The 20,522-nt window shown below is 42.5% G+C and overlaps 1 protein-coding gene across 7 annotated transcripts in view; it reads right to left on the bottom strand.

Annotated features, from left to right (window-relative positions):
- NCOA1 (nuclear receptor coactivator 1) overlaps positions 1-20,522 on the bottom strand; it is a 148,098-nt gene that overhangs the window by 87,640 nt on the left and 39,936 nt on the right. For 2 of the 7 annotated variants that reach the window (XR_015060395.1, XM_085889677.1), the window contains exons 2-3: positions 6,992-7,037; positions 4,045-4,173 (exon numbers count right to left, since the gene is read on the bottom strand). Coding sequence is in view for 3 of the 7 variants with exons in the window: in XM_085889677.1 (XP_085745803.1) it covers positions 4,045-4,160 (116 nt within the window). In the remaining 4 variants the exon portion in view is untranslated. Of the gene's footprint in view, positions 1-3,060; positions 3,121-3,396; positions 3,468-4,044; positions 4,174-6,991; positions 7,038-20,522 lie in introns of those variants that run through there. The other 5 variants (XM_085889684.1, XM_085889691.1, XM_085889709.1 and 2 more) reach the window with 4 other exon arrangements.

Below are 20,522 nucleotides of genomic sequence, written 5' to 3'. Positions count from 1 at the left end.
TTTTTTTCAATGATTTTTAGACACACACACAGACACACTATAGTGGGATACGACCAGGGATGGCACAACTCTATCGGGTGGAATCATCCCTCACCTTCTTCCAGCCTCCATCAGGAAGACTGCAACAACATCCCCCTCTGCTAATCTTGAGAAAATAAGCTATTGCTCATCTATAATGAACAAGTCTTTCAATAGAGACCTATACTCTCACTTTTTCCCTCCAAAAGGACCAGCTGAAAAATCCTCTCATGTATTTCTGTGGTTTAGAGGGGTGCAAACATCCCCTTGAAGAGATACAATCTCTGGCGTCCCGGGGCTACACAATCAGCTAAAACTTGTGTTGGGCAGATTATATCTCCAAGGTGGCATTCAAAGCCGACCATTGCTTGGAAATGTTTTGCAGGGTTCATGTCCTTTTTCTACTGTAATGGTGCACACATCCTTCATCTCAAGTTTTACGAAATAGACACACACTCTTCCCCCCTATAAACAGGTGCTTCTACTCTCCACCTTGCCCTCCTTGCAGATGGAGAAATCTAAGGTCTTCAATCTCAGGAGCAACTGCCAAAAAAAATATATATATATATATATAAAAAAATAATCGGCCAAATCTCAGGATCTGCTTCTTGCTCCCTGCAAATAGGTTGGTGCCATTATTGTTTTTTTTGCAGCTCCATTCTGGCCTTGCTCCTGCTGGGCATGCATTCACCTCAATGCCCAGCTTCTGCATCTCCAAATCACTTGCATTCTCCGAGAAACCATTACCACATCGCCCTCCACAAGTCAAATCTCAATGCTCACTTCCAAACATTGAAACTTTAAATTGTGGTAAACCTAACACAAGGTGGGGATAATTTTATTATCTGCTTTACAAGAGAAAATAACATCATATTTGTAATAAATTAGAAAATGAGGAGGGAGAGAGAAATAATAAGTGTATTCTGTGTTTCTGGTGACATGAAGGCACAAGATTAGGTTTTTCAATGGAATCTAATTATACAGATTGAACAAACTTCATTATTGTGGCCATCATGAAATGTGGATGTGTAAAACAACAGAAAGGAGGCAAATGGTCGACATAAAATTGAGAGTATTAAATTTAACATGACGCCTTTCTCTTTATTCCTTCACGAGGCAAGCTAAGATCTCAAACAAAGTACGTTTCAACTTGTCACCCTCACCAGAAGAGAGTGTTTTGCATTTGCGTCAATTTGTCTGTCCGCACAGAACGTGAGCACGGTTTTTTTTTCTGCAACCACTTGTCGGATTGACATGAAATTTTCACTGAAGAAGTGACTATTCATGTAGAATGTTTTAATGATGATTATGATGTCATAGGTCACGTGGTATGGCAGGCATGTTGAAAAAAAGGAAAAACTTTGAACCGATATCTACTAAACCACAGCATGGAAAAAAATGAAACTTGGCACACGGTATGTACTCCTCATGGAGAATAAATGCGATTTTTGTACGACATCACAGGTGCCTTCATTATGACATCATAATTGCATACACAGAACACTACATCTGATCAGTATGAAAATTTGAGTGTCACCTTAGGATGCATTGGTCGACAGAAAAAATAAAATTGACTTCATATATAATGGATTAGCAGCAATATATAATGTTGTTTTTAACCTTTAAAAATTGCTTGTCTTAAACGGTTTAACAGATCAAATGGAACTTTACAGCTATGACCACCGATCCATGAGGAACAACACATTCCCCCCTATGACATCATAGGTCACATGATTTGGCAGCCATTTTGGAGTGAACGAAAATCTTTAAAAAAAATTATTTCTCTTGATCTACTTCAACGATCGATGTGAAACCTCACAGTTATGATCTAGTTGTCATGGGGAATATATGTTTTAGACTTCAACCTGATCGGATTCATGGTCTGGCAGCAATAATTATTTAATTATTTGAATCTGGGTTATTTTTAATTTTTTTGTAAAAGGCTTACTTGGCTGTGCCTGGATGGGTTTGAGGGTAGAGGAGCAGCAGCTGAAACCCGAATCCTATCCAGGTTCCTCCTGATGACTTCATCTTTGCTTTTTGCTTGTTCGGGTTCCTTCTGAAGATTCCAAACTGTACCCATTTGGTCCTCCATTTGAATAATAATAATAAATGCCATTGGTCAAGGTCAGGTGTCCGATCAAAGCAGGGTTGCAGCAAAGCGGGACATCTCCGTACCCGGTCATTTCTGCCATCAGTTATAAAGTGGCATTTCTAATTACATCTCTTATTAATTCTGTAGCACAGCAGTACACAAACACCACACAAAATATACTAAACAAAAACCACAGAAAAGTCCTGGCCAGGGTCTGCAATCTCTGATTGCTCTTTTTAGATCCTTATGGAGGATCACGAAGTCTTACTCACGTTGTTGTTCTTGTGGACTTTTTTGTTTCACAGCCTACAGTTTTCATCGAAACTTCCTGAAACTTGGCGTATAAATGTAAAAATACCCTGCGCAGAGTAACCGTCTCCGATTTTGAAAATTCCTCCTAGAAAAAAAGTTATGACGTCAAAATATCTCCGCTAGTGGAAATCGCCTAAAAAATTCTCTCAAACTAAGCAAGTTTTTTGAATTCTGTTTGCGAGAATCGAACAGGGCATTAGCAGATATTAATTACCGCACATATGATACATCACTATGACATCATATCAATTTTTATGACGTCATTCCTATTTTTGACATTTTTTGTTTGTTAGTTTCACAACCGACAGTTTTCATCGAAACTTCCTGAAACTTGGCATATAGATGTAAAAATACCCTGCGCAGACAGTAACCATCTCCGATTTTGAAAATTCCTCCTAGAAAAAAGTTGACTTCAAAATATCTCTGTTCATGGAAATCGCCTAAAGAATTATCTCAAACTAGGCAAGCTTTTTGAATTCTGTTTGCGGGAATCGAACAGGGCATTAGCAGAGATGAATTACCGCACATATGATACATCACTATGACGTCATATCAATTTTTATGACGTCATTCATATTTTTTGACATTTTTTGTTTCACAACCCAGAGTTTTTATCGGATCTTCGTGAAACTTGCCATGTATATGCAGAAAGCCCACGCGCAGGCAGCAACCATCTCCGATTTTGGAAATTCTTCCTAGAAAAAAGGTTGACGTCATAATATCACCGCTAATGGAAATCGCCTGTACCATTATCTCCGAAACTAGGCAAGCTGTTTGAATTTTGTTTGCGGGAATCAAGCCGGGCATTAGCACAGATAATTTATCGCAAACCCGGTACATCACAATGACGTCATATTCGTTTTTCTGACATCATTAAGAGGACGAGGATCTAAGCTCATTCGAGCTCGTTCTTGTTTGTTTGTTCCACGTGTAGTCCAAAGTTGATAGTGTTCAGAATAACAAGTGCTTACCCAAAGCATCTCGTTTAAAGCTGCAACATCGCAGGATTGATCACAGAGTAGCACACAAGAATGCATTGTCACTGAAATACAAAAAAAGAATCATCTTATAAGTAAGCACTCCTTATGTGCCCCTCACATTTCTTTCCAAATATGAGAGGGCATTAAAGGCAGAGAGTTACGCTGTTCCAGCATATTCGGTTCCTCCTTCTTGCCTTGTTTAACATTTAAATTTATCAAGAAGCTTTCCATGAAATGTTCGGGTTGTAGTTATTAGAAAAACGCTGTCTGAAGTTCTCTATTCATTAGTCACTATCAAAGCCCACACTAATAATTTGCAGAAGTGTTTTCATACACAGAATGGCATAATTGTTTGAGCGTCCGCTCCGAGTCTGGAAGGTCGGAAGTTCGAACCCCGGCGAAGTCATACCAAAGACTTCAAAAATTGTATGTGGCACTTCCTTGTTTAATGCTCAGCATTATTTTTTTAAGAATAGGGCACAGACAAACAACCAACAACCATTGCACAGGCAGGATTGATGGGCCTAATGGCCTCCTGCTGCATTGAAGTTCTTTGTAAGGGGACTCATATTATGTGGTTATCCTGCCATGAAAACTATGGTTTCAGAGAAAGGTGTCTGTTATGGTTGTGGCTCTCACCTTGGGCCTTGAATTTCCGTGGAGGGGGAGGATCTTCTTTTCCGGCCCTCAGCCAAGCTCGACTCGGTCCCACCACTCATGCCTGTGTTCGTTGCCTCTTGAAACAGGCAGATCATGGCAGTGATATCACTACCATTCATATATATATATATATATATATATATATATATATATATATATATATATATATATATATATATATATATATATATATATATATATATATATACATATATATATATATACATATACAAATACAATCATCACAATCGCATTAAATGTACAATTTGAAAGAAATAGCAATCACCACAATGCTCATCATTTATGACAATTTTGTCATGTCAAGAGAGAATATTGTAATATAACACAAAACAAGACTCTATGATACAGACTTATTGAAGTTTTACTATTGTTTGCTTCTTCCAATTAAGAGATACATTAAACTTCCACCCCAAACTTGCATCATTATCTATAAAATTCAGTCTTCTGCCCTTGCATTTGTATCTCTTCATGAAAAGAAAGTCCAAGTTGTCAATCTTGGCTGTGAGCCCACTTTCACAATGCCTGCATCAATTTGAAACCTTCCACTGAAACGGTTATGCATCCAGCTACCGTAGCAAGGGCAAGCTGAAAAAGCAGGAAATTCGACATTTCCACTGTGGGCTCTCACGTCTGCAGTCCTGTGTTTGACCGCACGACATTAAACACCAAAATGAATGGTCATTCAGATTCTTAATAACTATGTTAATCAAGAGCAAGCTGATGGCTTCAGAATATTACAATAGTATGAGTTTGTGTAGGAAAATATTAATGGAAGTCCTTGTTTAAAGATTCTGATTCCAATTATTTTTTTAATAAGCCCCCCCCCCCACCCCCCTCACACTTTGATCTCAGTTTTTACTTTGGTGTCACCATTTGAGGTTGATTATTCATAGGAATTCATTGTTATTGTGGTAATCGAAAACGATGGGGGCAAGGTCAACTGTCGTTTGTGTGTGATTTTGAGATGACTGATTACTGGCTCAAACCCATCAATTTGTCGTGGCCACACGCCCAACCTGTTCACCAACTTTCGTCCAAATCCGTCCACAACTTTTTGTGATATCGCGCTATATATCGTTTTTGGCCCCATCTCTCAATGAAGAAGAATTACTTTTTTAAATTCCAGTCGTCGGATCCGGATCTTCAACCAAAATCTAATCAGTTCATCCTTGTCACACAATGAACCTGCCCACAAAATTTCATCCGAATCCGTCCACAACTTTTTGAGATATCCTGTACACAAACAGACAAACAGACAAACAGACAAACAGACAAACAGACAAACAGACAAACAGGGGTGAAAACATAACCTCCTTCACCTCCGGTGGCAGAGGTAATAAAAAAATATATAATAATAATAATAATAATAATTATAAAAAACAGCCAGTTCAATGCCAATTCCAACTCAACACAGCACAATAAAATGCCCCTCATAGGCACTGTGACAGGCAGCCGTTTTCATCAGATAATTTAATGAGGATTGAATTGAAAATAGCAGACAGCTCTGTGGATGAGCACGTGATCACCAAACTATCCTGCCAATTCCGAAGAACAACGAATAAAAGTGAATCACATTTCCCCTTGTCATGCAATTCAAGTTAACTTTGTGGGTGACCTGCTCTGCCATTTTCTGTGCATCACATAATTTATCTCCCTTTAGCTCTAAACATCTCATACTTTTCCAGACTGCCAACAAATACAACTTGTTTATACATCGGTGCCTGTGATGATACATACGATTTTGAACGTGAAAAGTGGATACAAACATCGGAGGAATGTCATCAGGATCAAAACTCACCGCAATCAACTGGCATCATGCAATTAGTACAAATGTTGGCAATCATAAGTAAACAATCCTGTATACGAGGTCGAATTCGTATTTAACCGTGTAACGACATTAATTGCGAGAGAGTTGATAGAATACCTTAGCTCACGCAGCCTTTGGGAAAAAGGACATGGGTCTGCGAGTAGCAAATTTGATTGGTCAAAATGAGGTAATATGCCACAATATTTTGTCAAAAGTACTGCTAAACGAAAGGTTTTTGAATGTGCCAAATAAGGCAATTTGTGTTCTCCAGTTTTGAAGTACAGTATATAATTAACATAAAATAAAGATTCTAAAGCTCGCAGAAAATAAAAATTCCGGAAATCTACTGCCATTGATTCAGCGACTTTCACATCACCTTATGTAACACGTTACATTAATTAATCGTGCCTGTTTGTGTTATTTTGACGTCCTTAAAAACAGTACATTTCCTATTTGGAACGATTTTCAATATTGCTTCACTGCCAGCCAGGCAGTCAGATTTTTAACATATTATCTCACTCCCTTCTGCACACGTGCAATCGGGACTAATTCAGAGCCAAAGAACTGCTCAACTACAAGTTTGTTTTCCAACTGCTCAACTACAAGTTTGTTTTCCAACTGCTCAACTACAAGTTTGTTTTCCAACTGCTAAATTACAAGTTCCTTTTCCAACTGCTCAACCACAAGTTCGTTTTCCAACTGCTAAATTACAAGTTCGTTTTTCAACTGCAAAACTACAAGTTCGTTTTCCAACTGCTCAACAACAAGTTCGTTTTCCAACTGCTCAACAACAAGTTCGTTTTCCAACTGCTAAACTACAAGTTCGTTTTCCAACTGCGAAACTACAAGTTCGTTTTCCAACTGCTCAACAACAAGTTTGTTTTCCAACTGCTAAACTACAAGTTCGTTTTCCAACTGCTAAACCACAAGTTCGTTTTCCAAAATATAAGATTCAATTAAAATCAAGTTGTTCTTCAATCATAAATTGACATTTGCAGAGACAGAAAGACAGACAGACAAAGTGAGCCAATTGCTTAACCCCGCTTTTAACTAAACATGAGTGGGGTAACCAGATAAATATGAAATACTGGTACTTACCATCAAATAGGCAACCAACCACCAGCTTTCTCAACCATCATTTTTCCTGCAAACCCAGACAAATGAAATCAAAGTTAGTGGCTATAACTGTAGTTGAATAGTGTCCTGATATCTCAGCATATGAAGGAATAATTAAACTGTGAATTGAAATCACCTGAAGAAATGCAAAACAAAGAAGAAAAAAAATTAGGCACGCAGACTTCTGACAATTACAAAGAACTTGGACACAAGAGAAGGCCATTTGGCCTACTGTATCATGCCGAGGATTTTTTCCCCCCCTCCCACACCCCATTAGTTGAATCGTCTATTTTACCAAGCCAGGCCTTACCATTTACTTTATAATTACACTGTGCAGGAAGAAGATGGGGCGGGTAAGAGGAAGTATGTGAAGGACAATGCACAACATGTGCATGAAGGTAGGCTTCCACGCTACCAACCCCATCATAACGAAAAACAAAACCAAATCGAAAACAGAATTTGACACGTTCAATGGGTAATATCTCCGCTGGGGGTAGATATGAACCCATTGTCACATTTGATCTCAATTAAAAGTGACAGGAAAAACTGAGTCACATGAGAGAGAAACCATCAGTGCTTCCAACTTGAGTTATGGTCTGCAAAATGATTTTCAACGAAGGAAATATGAACCTTTGACCTTTTGAACCCAAAGCTGAATCAGTTCATCTTTGTTCCACAGACAATACTGTTACCATGTTCAGTTGAAATCCCTTCAGTTGTTTTTTATTTTTTTTGTATACCTTGTCGAGGCTCGTATGAGAGCTAACACACAACTCACAGCAAGGAGGCATGAGACAAGAGGGGCGGGAGTGAAAGGGACAAAACAGTGGGGAACAGACAAATTAGGTGAACTGTGAAAGAGAGGGATGGGGATGGGATGGGGAACATGGCGAAGAGAAGATGGACATTACAGGGACTTTCAGGAAGGAAAGCAGGGGAATTGAAGGAAGTGGGCTTGGGTGGATTATCGGGGGTAGAAAAGATCGAGCATTTGTATGGGGGAAGATAAGAGGTGGTGGTAAACAGCTGTTTTGAAAGCCTGAAGGGAAGAATGGGAAAGAATAGAGTGAGGAAGTTTATTCCAAAGGCGGGAAAAAAAAGAGGAATGAAAGAGTGAAGATGAGCAGCGATTCGTGATTTTGGTAGTTTTACCAGAAGGGGGTTGTTGGCGGACCTTGAGCGCCCTATGGAAATGTGGTGGGGACAAATCGCAGAGAGAGCAGGGGGGGCAAGGCTGGAGAGGAGTCTGTAGAAGACAGAAAGATCACCGACCAACCTGCGGTGATTGAGTGAGAGGCCCAAAGACTCAGCTTCATTGCGGGAGATGCCGATGATCTTAAATGCCCTGGTTTCGACAGCGTGAAGCCGAGAAAGGTGGGAGGCAGGAGCACCAGCCCAGAGGGGAGAGCAGTACTCCATCAGGTACGGACAAAAGCTTTGCAAGTGGTCAGGAGCTCAAGAGGGCCGAGGAAGGACTTTGCACGACGGAGGATTCCCAGACGGCGACTGGCTTTTGAGGCGAAGTTGGAAATGTGACTTTCCCAGGAAAGGTCATGGCAGATAGTGAGACCCAGAAGCTTGAAAGAAAAGACTTCTTCCAGAGGATTGTTGAGAAAGTGGATGGGGGGTTTTCTAAACGGTCCTTTCGAAGAGACATAGTGAGAGTGTGAGATTTGTCTGGATTGAAAGACATGTTCCACGTGTTGGACCAGTTTGTGATTTTATCCAGATCTGCAGTGAGCGAAGAAGCTGCTGCTTGCTGGTCTGAGGGATGACGGATGGTACATTGATGAAAACCAGAAAAAGAACAGGGCCCAGAACGCTACCTTGAGGAACTCCAGCCAGCACAGGAAGAGGGGATGAAAGAACTCCATTTAGGGCCACACGTTGACTGCGACAGGAGAGGAAGTCTGCGAGCCATGAGTGGAGAAGGCCTTGAATACCATGGGAAGAGAGTTTGGTGAGTAGTGCAGGGTGCCAGACTGTGTCAAAAGCACGTGATATGTCCAGGGATACGGCTCGGATTTCCTGTCTGGCATTGAGGACCTCCATCCATTGATGGGAGAGCAGAAGCAGCATATCCAGGGTAGAGTGACCTGGTCTGAAACCAAATTGATGATTGGAAATCAAGCCATTGGAGAAGAGGAAGGATTTCATGTCTGAAGCGATGATGGATTCCATCACCTTGCTGATGATTGGGAGAAGGCTGATTGGTCTGTAGTTACAGGGATCTGTTTTTGCACCTTTTTTATGCAGGGCAGAGATGTTAGCAGATTTCCAAGCAGATGGCAGATGACCTTGGGCAAATGAGAGGGTGAATAGAACAGAGAGAGGGTGAGCAAGAGCAGAAGAGCAGGCTTTGAGGACACGTGGGCTGATGCCGTCTGGACCGGTTGCGGAATCTGACTCGAGGTTTGAAAGCAAGCTCTCCACCTTGTCAGGAGAAAAGGACAGAGTCCAGGGACAGTTGGGTGCGACTGGGTAAAGTGGGTAGAGAAAGTGATAGGTTTAGGACACAAGATTTAGCTGCAAACACCGAGTTTAGACATTCAGCTTTATCACGTATGGTATCAGCAGTGCGGCCATTTGAGGTAATGGAGGGGATGGAGGGGGAACATACACCAGAAACAAATTTGATTAAATGCCACCAGGGTTTTGAGGAGGGAGAGAGGTTTGAGAGTTCAGACTTGAGATGAGAAAGATGTTGTTTTCTGGCTCTCCTGAGAGTAGATACACACTTGTTCCGAGCTTTGTGGAAGGAACTGAGATTGCCCTCAGTTGGGTTTGCTTTCCATGAAGCAAAGGCAAGTTGTTTCAGGACAACTGCCTCGCCACAAGCTTCAGTAAACCAAGGGCGGGAGGAAGGGTAGGACAACTGAACACGAGAGGGGATAAATCTGTGCATGAGGGAGAGCAAGTTTCTTTGAAAGAATTCCCAGGATGAGTTGATGTTTGAGAAAGTAGTGATAGGAGACCAGTCTGTAAGTTTGATGGCTGCTCGGAGACCCTGCCAGTCGGCTTGAGTGAAATGCCAGACTCGACGGCGGTGAGGTGGTTCTCTGATAACAGCCAGAGAGATATCCACTTTGACAAGGACGTGGTCAGAAGAACCGATTGGAGCGAAGGAAGAGCAGCAGATATTGTCAGGGAAATTTGTCAAAATCAGATCCAGAAGAGATGGAGTACCATTGGTTGAGATCCGGGTCGGGAAGTTGACCGATTGAGTCAGTCCTAATGAGTCGCAGAAAGCTTTTGCTGAGGTGCCATGGCAGGTGAGAGAGGTACCCACACCTCGCCAACTGGCGTGATGACAATTGAAGTCACCACATAAGAGGAAGAGAAAGTTTGGATGAGAAGATAGAAGATGGTCCATGTTTTCGGATAGTGAGGTGTAGATGGAGTCATCACTGTTCGGTGGACGGTACAGAACACATATAAACATGAGGTGGGAGTGGAGGGGAAGCCGAAGCCAGAGGTATTCCTGGGAGTGTGGGGGAGTGAGAGCAGTGCATGGAGAGTGAGGAATAGAGTCTATGATGAAGAGAGCAACACCTCCACCAGGACGAGGCTCAGGTCTGTCATACCGTAAGAGGGAGTAACCAGGGAGAGATACTTGGGAGTCAGACACGTCTTGGGAGAGGAAAGTTTCTGTTCGGCAGATAATGTCTGGTTTGTCAGTGGCAACCTGTATGGAAAGATCTGAAAGGTTTGAGCGAAGGCCCCGGATATTTGAGGTCCACACTTCTAATGAAGAGGTAGGGGAGGTGGCTTTGGGTGCAGGAAGTGGAGGGGGACGGGGAGGGTATGACAAGGGATGAGGGGGGAGGTAAGGAGGGTTGTTGAAAGAGTGTGGGGTATTGCAGAATAGCGAGGGGAGGGGGCCGAATGAGGAGGAGAAAAGGCTCTGTGGTGCTGGGGAGAGGGGGGACAAGAGACAAGGAAGAAGGCAGTTGAGGATTTGAGGAGGTGGAGTGAAGAGATGGAGGAGAGAGGGCAGTGGAGGGAGGCAGCCTGGTGGATGAGAGGGGGGGCGACTTTGAGAAGGATGAGTGAGGGGGATGAAAGGTGGGAGAAAGGTGAGGGGGGAATTTTTGAGAGAGGTGAGAGGGAGGCTTGGAGGGAGAAGAGTGGGATGGTTGCTTTGAGAGTGAGAGTGAGGGGTGAGGGGGTGAGTTGGCACTGAAGTTGGAAAAAAAGAATGGTGATGGAAAGCGAGAATCCATGGCAAACTGTGGTTTTTAAAAGTTTAAGGTCAGAGATGCGATTTAACACAATTCTTGATGGATGCAATGAAGGTGAATTCAGAGAATGGAGAGAAGAAGCGCTGTAATAGTTGGATTTTTTAGGCAAGGAATGAAGGAGAGCTCGAAATGAGAGCAGTCTGTTAAAATCGCAGAAGAGTCGTGCATTATGAAACAGTAAAGAGTACCACATGTGTGAGAGAGGAAGATGAAGCATTACAAGATCGTTTTTGTTGTTAATATTAATGGTTGAGAGAGTTCAACAGATTAGGCCAAAAAAAAAAAAAAAAAAAAATGTTGCATTGGCGTAACCTGCCCGACCCTAAAAATTCCGCCGACCCTACGTTTTTTTTTTGTTTTTTTGCTATCGAAAAATTTTGCCGACCCTATTTTATTGCTATTTTTGTTGTTTTGCTATCGTTTTCAAGTATCTTGTTGATTGCGATCGCGATCGCAAAAACCCGGAAGTGTTTCGGACAGAACCCGCCGACAAAAAGGGTGGTACTCGAGCCGGGGGAGATTTTGGGAGGGATTTATTAGGAAAAAAAAATAAAAAAAAATAAAAAAAAAAAGATCCCGACCGACCGACCTACCCTATTTTTCAGTTACCCGTTACGCCAATGCAACATTTTTTTTTTTTGGCCTTAGGTCATGGAAGTGTAAAAAAAAAAATCAAGGAAGAAGACGAGGAGGAAGTTAAGAGGAAGAAGAAGAAGCAGAATCGGGAGAAGGTGAGCATGTTGTTGTTGTTGTTGTTGGGTATATATATATATATATATATATATATATATATATATATATTTATTTATTTTTTTATTTTTTTTGAGATAAGAAAGAGATTAGTTGGGAGAATGGGGGATGTTTGGAAAGTGGGGAGGATGAAAATTGAAGGTAATGGGGAGAAAAAAAAAAAAAAAAGATTGAACACCGAGTGGAACCGGTCGGCCTCAAGCCTAGGCCAAGGCCTAGTCCTCAAACACCAGGTAAGAACGTCGTTCACAAGTTATTGCAGTAATGTTTTTCACTCTTAGGTCACATGACCTTTGAACACAAAATTTCAACAGTTCATCTTTTTCCAATCTTTTCCGATGACTCCACCCTCTGCCGTACCATCGGTCATCCCTCAGACCGGCAAGCCGCAGCTTCTTCGCTCAGTGCAGATCTGGATAAAATTACAAACTGGTCCAACACGTGGAACATGTCTTTCATCTGGACAAATCTCACACTCTCAAAATGTCTCTCCAAAAGGACAGTTTAGGAAACCCCCCATCCACTTTCTCAACAATCCTCTGGAAGAAGTCCTTTCTTTCAAGCTTCTGGGTCTCACTATCTGCCATGACCTTTCCTGTGAGAGCCAAATTTCAAACCTCACCTCCAAAGCCAGTCGCAGACTGGGAATCCTCCATTGTGTAAAGTCCTTCCTCGCCCCACCTGAGCTGCTAACCACTTACAAAGCTTTTGTCCGCAGCCTGATGGAGTACTGCTCTCCCCTCTGGGCTGGTGCTCCTGCCTCCCACCTTTCTCGGCTTCACGCTGTGGAAACCAAGGCATTTAGGATCGTTGGCATCTCCCGCAATGAGGCTGAGTCTTTGGGTCTCTCACTCCCTCACCGCAGGTTGGTCGGTGGTCTTTCTGTCTTCTACTGTCTCCTCTCCAGCCTCGCCCACCCCCCTGCTCTCTCTGCGATTTGCCCCCACCACATTTCCGCAGGGCATTCAAGGTCCGCCAACAAGCCCCTTCTGGTAAAACTACCAAAATCACTGCTCACTTTCACTCTTTCATTCCTTTTTTTCCTGCCTTTGGAATAAACTCCCTCAATCTATTCAATCACATTCTTCCCTCCAGGCCTTCACAACAGCTGTTCACCACCACCTCTCACCCCCCATCCAAATCCTTGATCTTTTCTATCCCCGACAATCCACCCCAAATCCACCTCCTTCAAATTCCCTGCTTTCCTTCCTGAAAGTCCCTGTAATGTCCATCTTGTATTCCCCATGTTCATCCCTTTCCCTTCCATTGATCTCCCAATGTCTCTGTTCCCCACTGTTTTGTCCTTCCCACTCCCGCCCCTCTTGTCTCATGCCCCCCTTGCTGTGCGTTGTGTTAGCTCTCACACGAGCCTCGACAAGGTATACAAAAAAAAGTCCATACTTGTACCAGGCTTGGTTGAAATCCCTTCAAAGGTTCACAAGTTATCGTGGTAACGAAAAGAATGACAACGGCCAGACAAACTGAAAACATAACCGGCCTTCAGCTGCAGAAGTATAAAAACAACATCCAGCACTTGCTAAACCACTCAAAGTTGTAAACAAGCTCGACCTGACAAACCTGTACAGCAGTAAAGTTTTCAGTTTGCCAAACTATTTCATCAGCATTAACAATCAAGATAACATTGAATCTTCATTGCAGGAATTCATTACAAAACGTTTAGAGCCTCTGGATCACATTTTAAGCCTGGTGTTGGCTCAGTGGTTGGGGTAGCTGGCTTGGAATCTTAAGGTCCTGAGTTTGAGCCCCGTTTTCTGTTGAATTAACACCAGGTGGGGTTGACTCGGCCTGTCATCCTTCCGAGGTCGGCAAAATGAGTACCAGTGTACTGATGTCGGGGCACATCAGCAATTTAGTTGTGCCCCAACAAAATGATAGCGACCCGGCAGCCAAACTGCCATACGCAAGGAGAAGATGATCACATTTTCAGATTTTGTGAAAAACAAAATTGGGGAACTTAACAAATTGCTTGGTGAGAAGATGGGCAACAATTATTCATGAAAGAAAAATGAAAAAAAAGAGGGGGGGGCAGTGTAAATGGAACATGGAATTTGTGTAAAAACCAAAATAAAATAATTATATTTGATAACAGAAAACAACTCATTCTGGAAAAATTATGGAATCAACTTGGGCAAGTTGAGCTGCAAAAATAAACTCTGTTACCAATGCAAGTCCGTAAACAAGACATAGCATTATACAATGCAATGCCTTGCCGTAGCTGTAATATATCGATTACAGTAGATCTAAGTACAGTGCTGTATATTAATGATCTATTATAAAGTGGATGATCTGCGTAAAAACTCTCCACTCACACACTCACTGATTGACTGACTGACTGATGCAGACTGACAAAACCTCTCCCATCCCTTCGGGAATGGGTGAAGGCAACAAGTTAAGTAATCGTGCCAAGCATTCTCCCTCCACACATCAGAGATAGAATCTGCAGTTTTGGATCAAGTACATTCCAGCCCTTGAAACCACCCTTTGTTAATGGAAGGAAAATTTACAAAAAAGTAAATTAAACTAAAAGAAAAACAGAAAAAAAAAGGCAAAGGTAATTGCGACACATTACCCAGGGTGCTCGTGAATGATAATAACCCCAAATTAAACGATCAATGCACCAACACAAAGTTTTAAAAAAGGTGACGAGCAGCATTATTTGGAAGATTTACTTTTCCCACTGGCTAAAGGCAAATAAAAGTGCAAGTCAACTTGTGACACAAGAGCAAATGTACAACTGTTATATGGAAGCGTACGTAATACGCATGAAGAATATTCCAGATGTGAAAAGCTGCGCAAATGAATGTGAAGAAGAAGGGAACGCAGAAACGCACGCAGAGTTATGGGGCCTTCAGCGAGTTCACGCAATGGTTCATTCAGAGTGAATCCAGTTGAGGGACGAGTTGTATGTAGACACAGGTTTGTTCGTCAAAGCCACAAACAGGTTAATCTGTCCAGGACCACGGATTAAGAGCACGGAGTAAATCTCTGCAAACGTGCTGCAAGTCGTGGGTCCGGTACCACTCGCAATCTGAGGGCACTGTCTGCGAAATTCCCATGGCAACAGTAGTCACGTGATAGCCAGCCATCCCGTCTGCTACATATGCAAGATGTTTTGTTATTCTGAGAACGCCGGAATGTTACTACGGCACAAAATTATTGGGAATGAGTACAGACCCGTTACTACACATTCGACTATGTGAACACAGCTTGAGAATCCCAGATAGGTGTTCGTTCGAAAGCTTTCACAGTGCAATAGGAAATGCATATTGAGCATTTACCTCAAATTCGGAGACTGACCTGCCGTGCCAAAGCAGCCACACCGGCTCTGGGATTAGGGGAGCGCTCTCACCTTGGTCATACAGCACGATGAAATGGAAACATCGCAGATACTTTTCCTCGCATCACTTTAACGTACCAATTGTGGTGAACCCAGGATATAAATAACATAAATAAAAATCAACAGAAACAACCACACCAATCCCTTTCACACACCGACAATACCGGACTCTGCAAAGAAAGGAAAGCCGAGGCAAGTGTTTGCCACGCATCAAACAACAATGAATAGTGGGCTCTTAAAACTATTTGCTATCCACAAACCAAACTACCTTTAACAACAATGAGATAGTACTACAACAGCCCCATAAATACTACACAACCAATAGGAACTGCAAACAACTTCATTGACAGCAGGACAAAAATAAAAACTTCAAAAAGTGTGTGCAGCACGATTCAAAACTGCCACAAGGACTAAAAAGACTAATAGTACATACTACTTTTGTTAACAGCTCAAATATTTCCCACTTTCATGTCGGCTCAATCCCAGAAACGATTTTGGCGCAAGTCTTTCATGAACGAGCAGACCAGGCCAAAAATTTGAATGACAGTGACTAATTTGTAATTTGTTCAGGGTGCTGGCGCAAATTCGCAGACTCTTCACGAAAGACACCGTGGGATATTTAACGTCCGCCGATAACCAGTCCTGACAGACGGGTCCCGTGACTCGACGTCTATCCGAGGAAAGGCTCGCGTATCAATGCATCGCCCTGCATGCAAAGTACCAGGTTGACGGTTTACAGCTGGGTCAGGATTCCAACCCAGGCTAGGCAACTCAAAGGGGAGTATACATACCTCTAAGGCTTAAACTATCCTGCAAATACACTTTAGGTTAATTCAAAAGTACCTGCTAAAATTGAGAAATTTAAATAATTTTTTTCCGTCTAAGCTTTCCACCTCCACCACCCACCCGCCCACCCCCCCCCCCAACCACCACATCAGCTGACGAAACATGGCAGACAGTAGTAGTGGATCTCACAGGTTGACCACTGACCAAGAAGCGTATAAGGGTTATCTAGTTACTTACAAACAGGAAAATGCATCTGAAGTCTGTGATCAGTTCCCCCAATAGAATAAGCAACCTAAAAGGCCGAAATTAATAAGACAAGATTTTAAGATGTTTGAAGCAACTGGCTCTGTGCACCATGGACCTGTTCCCCAGTAAATGCTGGACTAGAACGTTTACTTTTAAAACTCTTGCATCCCCCCTGTACACACGTGCATACGCACTCTTTTGTCTCAGAGTGAAGACAAAATAACTTGGGTGTGCCCAAAAATGTACACGTATGCTCAATAAAACTATGTCTAGTAAGTGCTCTAAAAATCCTCAAACAAGCGTGCACATGTCGGCAGCCAAATAGTAGAACAAGATGATTGAGCGGTTTAAATTTACACTGCATACAACCCGTCTTTCCAAGAACTGCGTCTGTTCATCACATCAAACGAATGATAATGGATGTTACATGGCGTGCAACATGAAAATGGCATTTAAAGAGATGTGTCAAAATGAATGAACGAATGAATGTCTCAAAGCTATTTTTTCATGGTGCCATGACAAGCCACAAGCTACACAAGTTAAAAGATACAAAACAATCGCCAAATTCAAACTGCATTGATGAAACGGAGCATTGCTGCCCACATGCTAAAACAAAGAATAATAAATAAATGAATAAATAAATAAAATAAAATAAAAAGGCTTCACATGCTTGCTTGGAGAAAACATGCCAGAAGTGCCGCCAAAGCACATTTTAATGGCAAGACATCTGAAAATGTTTTTACCAATATTTTGACGTCTCCATTAAACGATGACAATAACTTTATGAAGTATGCTCGGGCGAGGAGAATGCCAAACAGTAAACGATGGAGCAAATCAAACAAAAAACATCGAAGCAAACAGCACGGTATGCACGATAGCAATAGTTTGTCGGTTAAACACGTATCGTTTTCGTGATGGCACAACAGAAGATTGTCATGACACCACTGGTCACATTGTTTAAAAGCACAACACATACAGGTGCCATGCTATGACAGCGAAGGGTGGGGATGGTGGTTCTCTCAGGCCTTCGACACTCCCCAGAAACTCCAGGAAACATGCTCCCTTCCAATAATCTCCCTCCGCCCACCCATCTCCTGGATAAACTGCCAAAATCCAGGATTACTGCACACCTCAACTCTTTTGTTTCCAGCTTCTCCAATCTATGGAAGCACCTTCTTGAGGCTGGTCTATCCCACTCTTACATCCAGGACTTCAAGTAGGAGGTGCACCGCCATCTGCCATCCTCCATCCTTACCCATACTCTTTATAACCCCCTTTAACCACACCTAAACCAACCGCTTACTCGCAGGTTACTGCGATTCCTGCCACTCCTTTCTTGTTTGTTCATTCCCTTGCTTGTGTACAGCTGCGGCCCCATGGCACCACTGTCAGTTCATATCTTCCATGTACCTCAATATTGCAAAGTAAAGGAGGGGAACAAAAAAAAGCCAAACTTCTAGTTTTTGGCAAAATGAATGAATTTTTTTTCTTTTTGTGCAACAGTAACTTTGCAAATATGGTATTGACATTCACAATTAAGGATGGAAATTTCATCAACCTTGAGAGAGAGATAAAAGGAGGGGGAGAAGACATACATACAGTAATGTTCCTCGACTTTGTTCTTTGGTAAGCTATTGGCTTAGCTCCGGCTGGCAGGATAGCACAGCGGTGCGCACACTCACCTCCGAGCCTTCTAGCCTGGATTTGAATCTCGGCTAAGCTATAAACTGCCATCCACATGTGTTCCACATGCAGGGCAAGGAATCGCTGCGTGTGCCGTCTCTCGGATGGACGTTAAACTGGGCGTCCCGTCTGCCAGCCTCAGTTGGTAGGCATTAAAAAATCCCACCGTCTCTTTCATGAAGAATAAGCGAGTCATCACCGGCACCCTGAACAAACCACAAATTCCTGCCGGAATGTGCCGTGGCACTTAATCAGCGGCATGGCTGTGTTTCATTGATGAAGATTCAAGCGAGCCGAGTTGTGAATCAAGTCTGTCTGATATGCATCCACCATCAACAACTTCGTGCAATTGCAAGCATACAAGCTCCTGGAAAACAACTTTCGCCATCATGGCACCGATACTGTTCTTGCAAAAAAAAACAAAAAAAAAACAATAACATTATTGTTTGCACAAAGAAACATTAAGTGCCTTACATGGATGTTGATTAAAAACACACACATGCTGGTGATTTATGTGGTAATGTGGTAGATAAAGATATCTGTTTACAGCAGATTACTGAACAATTACATTTATAAATGTTGTAAGGGCTCTTTAAAGCCAATAAAATACATTGTTCAAGCAGAAAACCGAAGTAGACTATCTCTATAGTTCCCTTGAGAAACAAACAACAAAAAAGAAAAGAGGACGACCTTTAAACCTTGTATGAACAAACAGCAATAATATTTATCTGCAATAAAGCTGATCCTATGATACGTAGTACGCTACAGGTGGACTGCGGCAGAAATGGAATTATTCTCGAGCTGAAACAAAATGGTGAAACAAAGGTCGATATTTGTACACAAAATAAAGAAAACTGATGTTCATGGGAATGTAGGCCCACCCACGATGTCAATATTTCAAGGGCTACCCATCAATTCAAACAGTAATGTTAATGAGGGTAATCCAGATTGGATGTTCAGTTTAATATGTTTATGAAGTGTGGACTAATGTGTGGATATTAATTTGTAAGGGCCTTTTTGAAAAGTTTTGACAAGATTGAGGCTCATGGAAGAACGAGGTGTGGAGTGTTTGAAATGACAGTGGGGCAACAGAAGGACGCAATGAGCAAGGGAATGACCGAACAGGAAAAGAGGAAATGGTGAGGTGGGGGCAGGAGTTGGGGGTGGGAAACACAGTAACCTGCAGATAAGAGGGTTGAGTTAGGTAGGGTTAATGGGGGAAATAGATGAAATGGTGATGCACCACTTGTTTGAAGCCCTGGAGGGAAAATAAGATGCTTTTAAGCACTGAGATTGCTTCTTTCTTTCTTTTTTTTTACAAGATAATTTTTTGGATTTACACTTGTATCGGGAAGCCCCGAAAATGCAAATGCATTTATATCTGCGATTGAATGAAAATCATCATTTTGTGACCCGTGCTGTGCGTGTATTGTTATGGCCGTGAGGTCTTCAACAACCACCACACCATCCGGCGGGTATGGGACGAAAAGATCTCCACGTGTGCCAGATTAATTTGGCGTGAATTAGCAACACCGAACACATCGACCATGATGGAAAGCCGACCGGAATAGCAGGGTGAAGCTTGTCGATGTTCCCTGATGGAGACGCTTGGGCATGGATCCAAACTGCCAGTCTCACGGATTGATAATGCAATCCTCCAAACGTGATGGTTCCAGCTTCCAATGACCACAAAGGTTCTCATTAAAAGGCAAAAAAAAATTTTTATAGGAAGACAAGAGAAGGAAGAACACCGCCATGCAGAGGCCACCACAGACATTAAGAAATAATAATGAATAAATTACCCCCACATGTCCCAAAACCACAACGGCTTAACAAATACGCCTGATTCTCTTTCATTTGGGAAACACAGGACAGGAAGGGAGATGAGATAGAGAAAAACCTGTGCTACGTAAAAACTGCCCGCGTATGGTGCGGGTCTTCGTCCCCATGCGCAGCAGTCTGGTTTGGGGCTTGACCTTGCTGGGCCTCAAGTGCCAGCACCAACCATGTCCTCACCCACCAGCTGCTCAACGAACTATGACTTGTGCCACGAACCCAAACAACCAAGAACTCTCAAACAACAAACAGGGGCCCAGGACAGAAAAAGAAGAACATGCAGCAAGTGCACTTTTGTTTCATCCAAAGGAGCCTGTCAAATCGTCCATGGCGCTCATCCTTTGGCCGATGCAGCACGACAGATGATGATCGTGTGAGCGTATTGGCTAGTAAGTGAAGAAAATTCCACACAACTGACGGATGTTGATTCATAGGCTCATTTTCCAGTCCTTAATGGTCTCCCAATGACCCCATGATCCGCACTCATGGACGCACCAATTGGCTATTAGCGAAGGACAATTTCATGCAAAGACATGTGCAATGGGAAAGGTTTAAAAATGGAGGAATGGGGAAAAGGCAAGGCTGACACACAGGCATGGGGGATGAGATCTTT

This window comes from Eptatretus burgeri, chromosome 1 (assembly GCF_056783735.1).
Source record: "Eptatretus burgeri isolate ZD-2024b chromosome 1, Ebu_testis_v1, whole genome shotgun sequence".
Classification (NCBI taxonomy): domain Eukaryota; kingdom Metazoa; phylum Chordata; class Myxini; order Myxiniformes; family Myxinidae; genus Eptatretus; species Eptatretus burgeri.
This window is presented reverse-complemented; position numbering and strand designations above follow the sequence as displayed.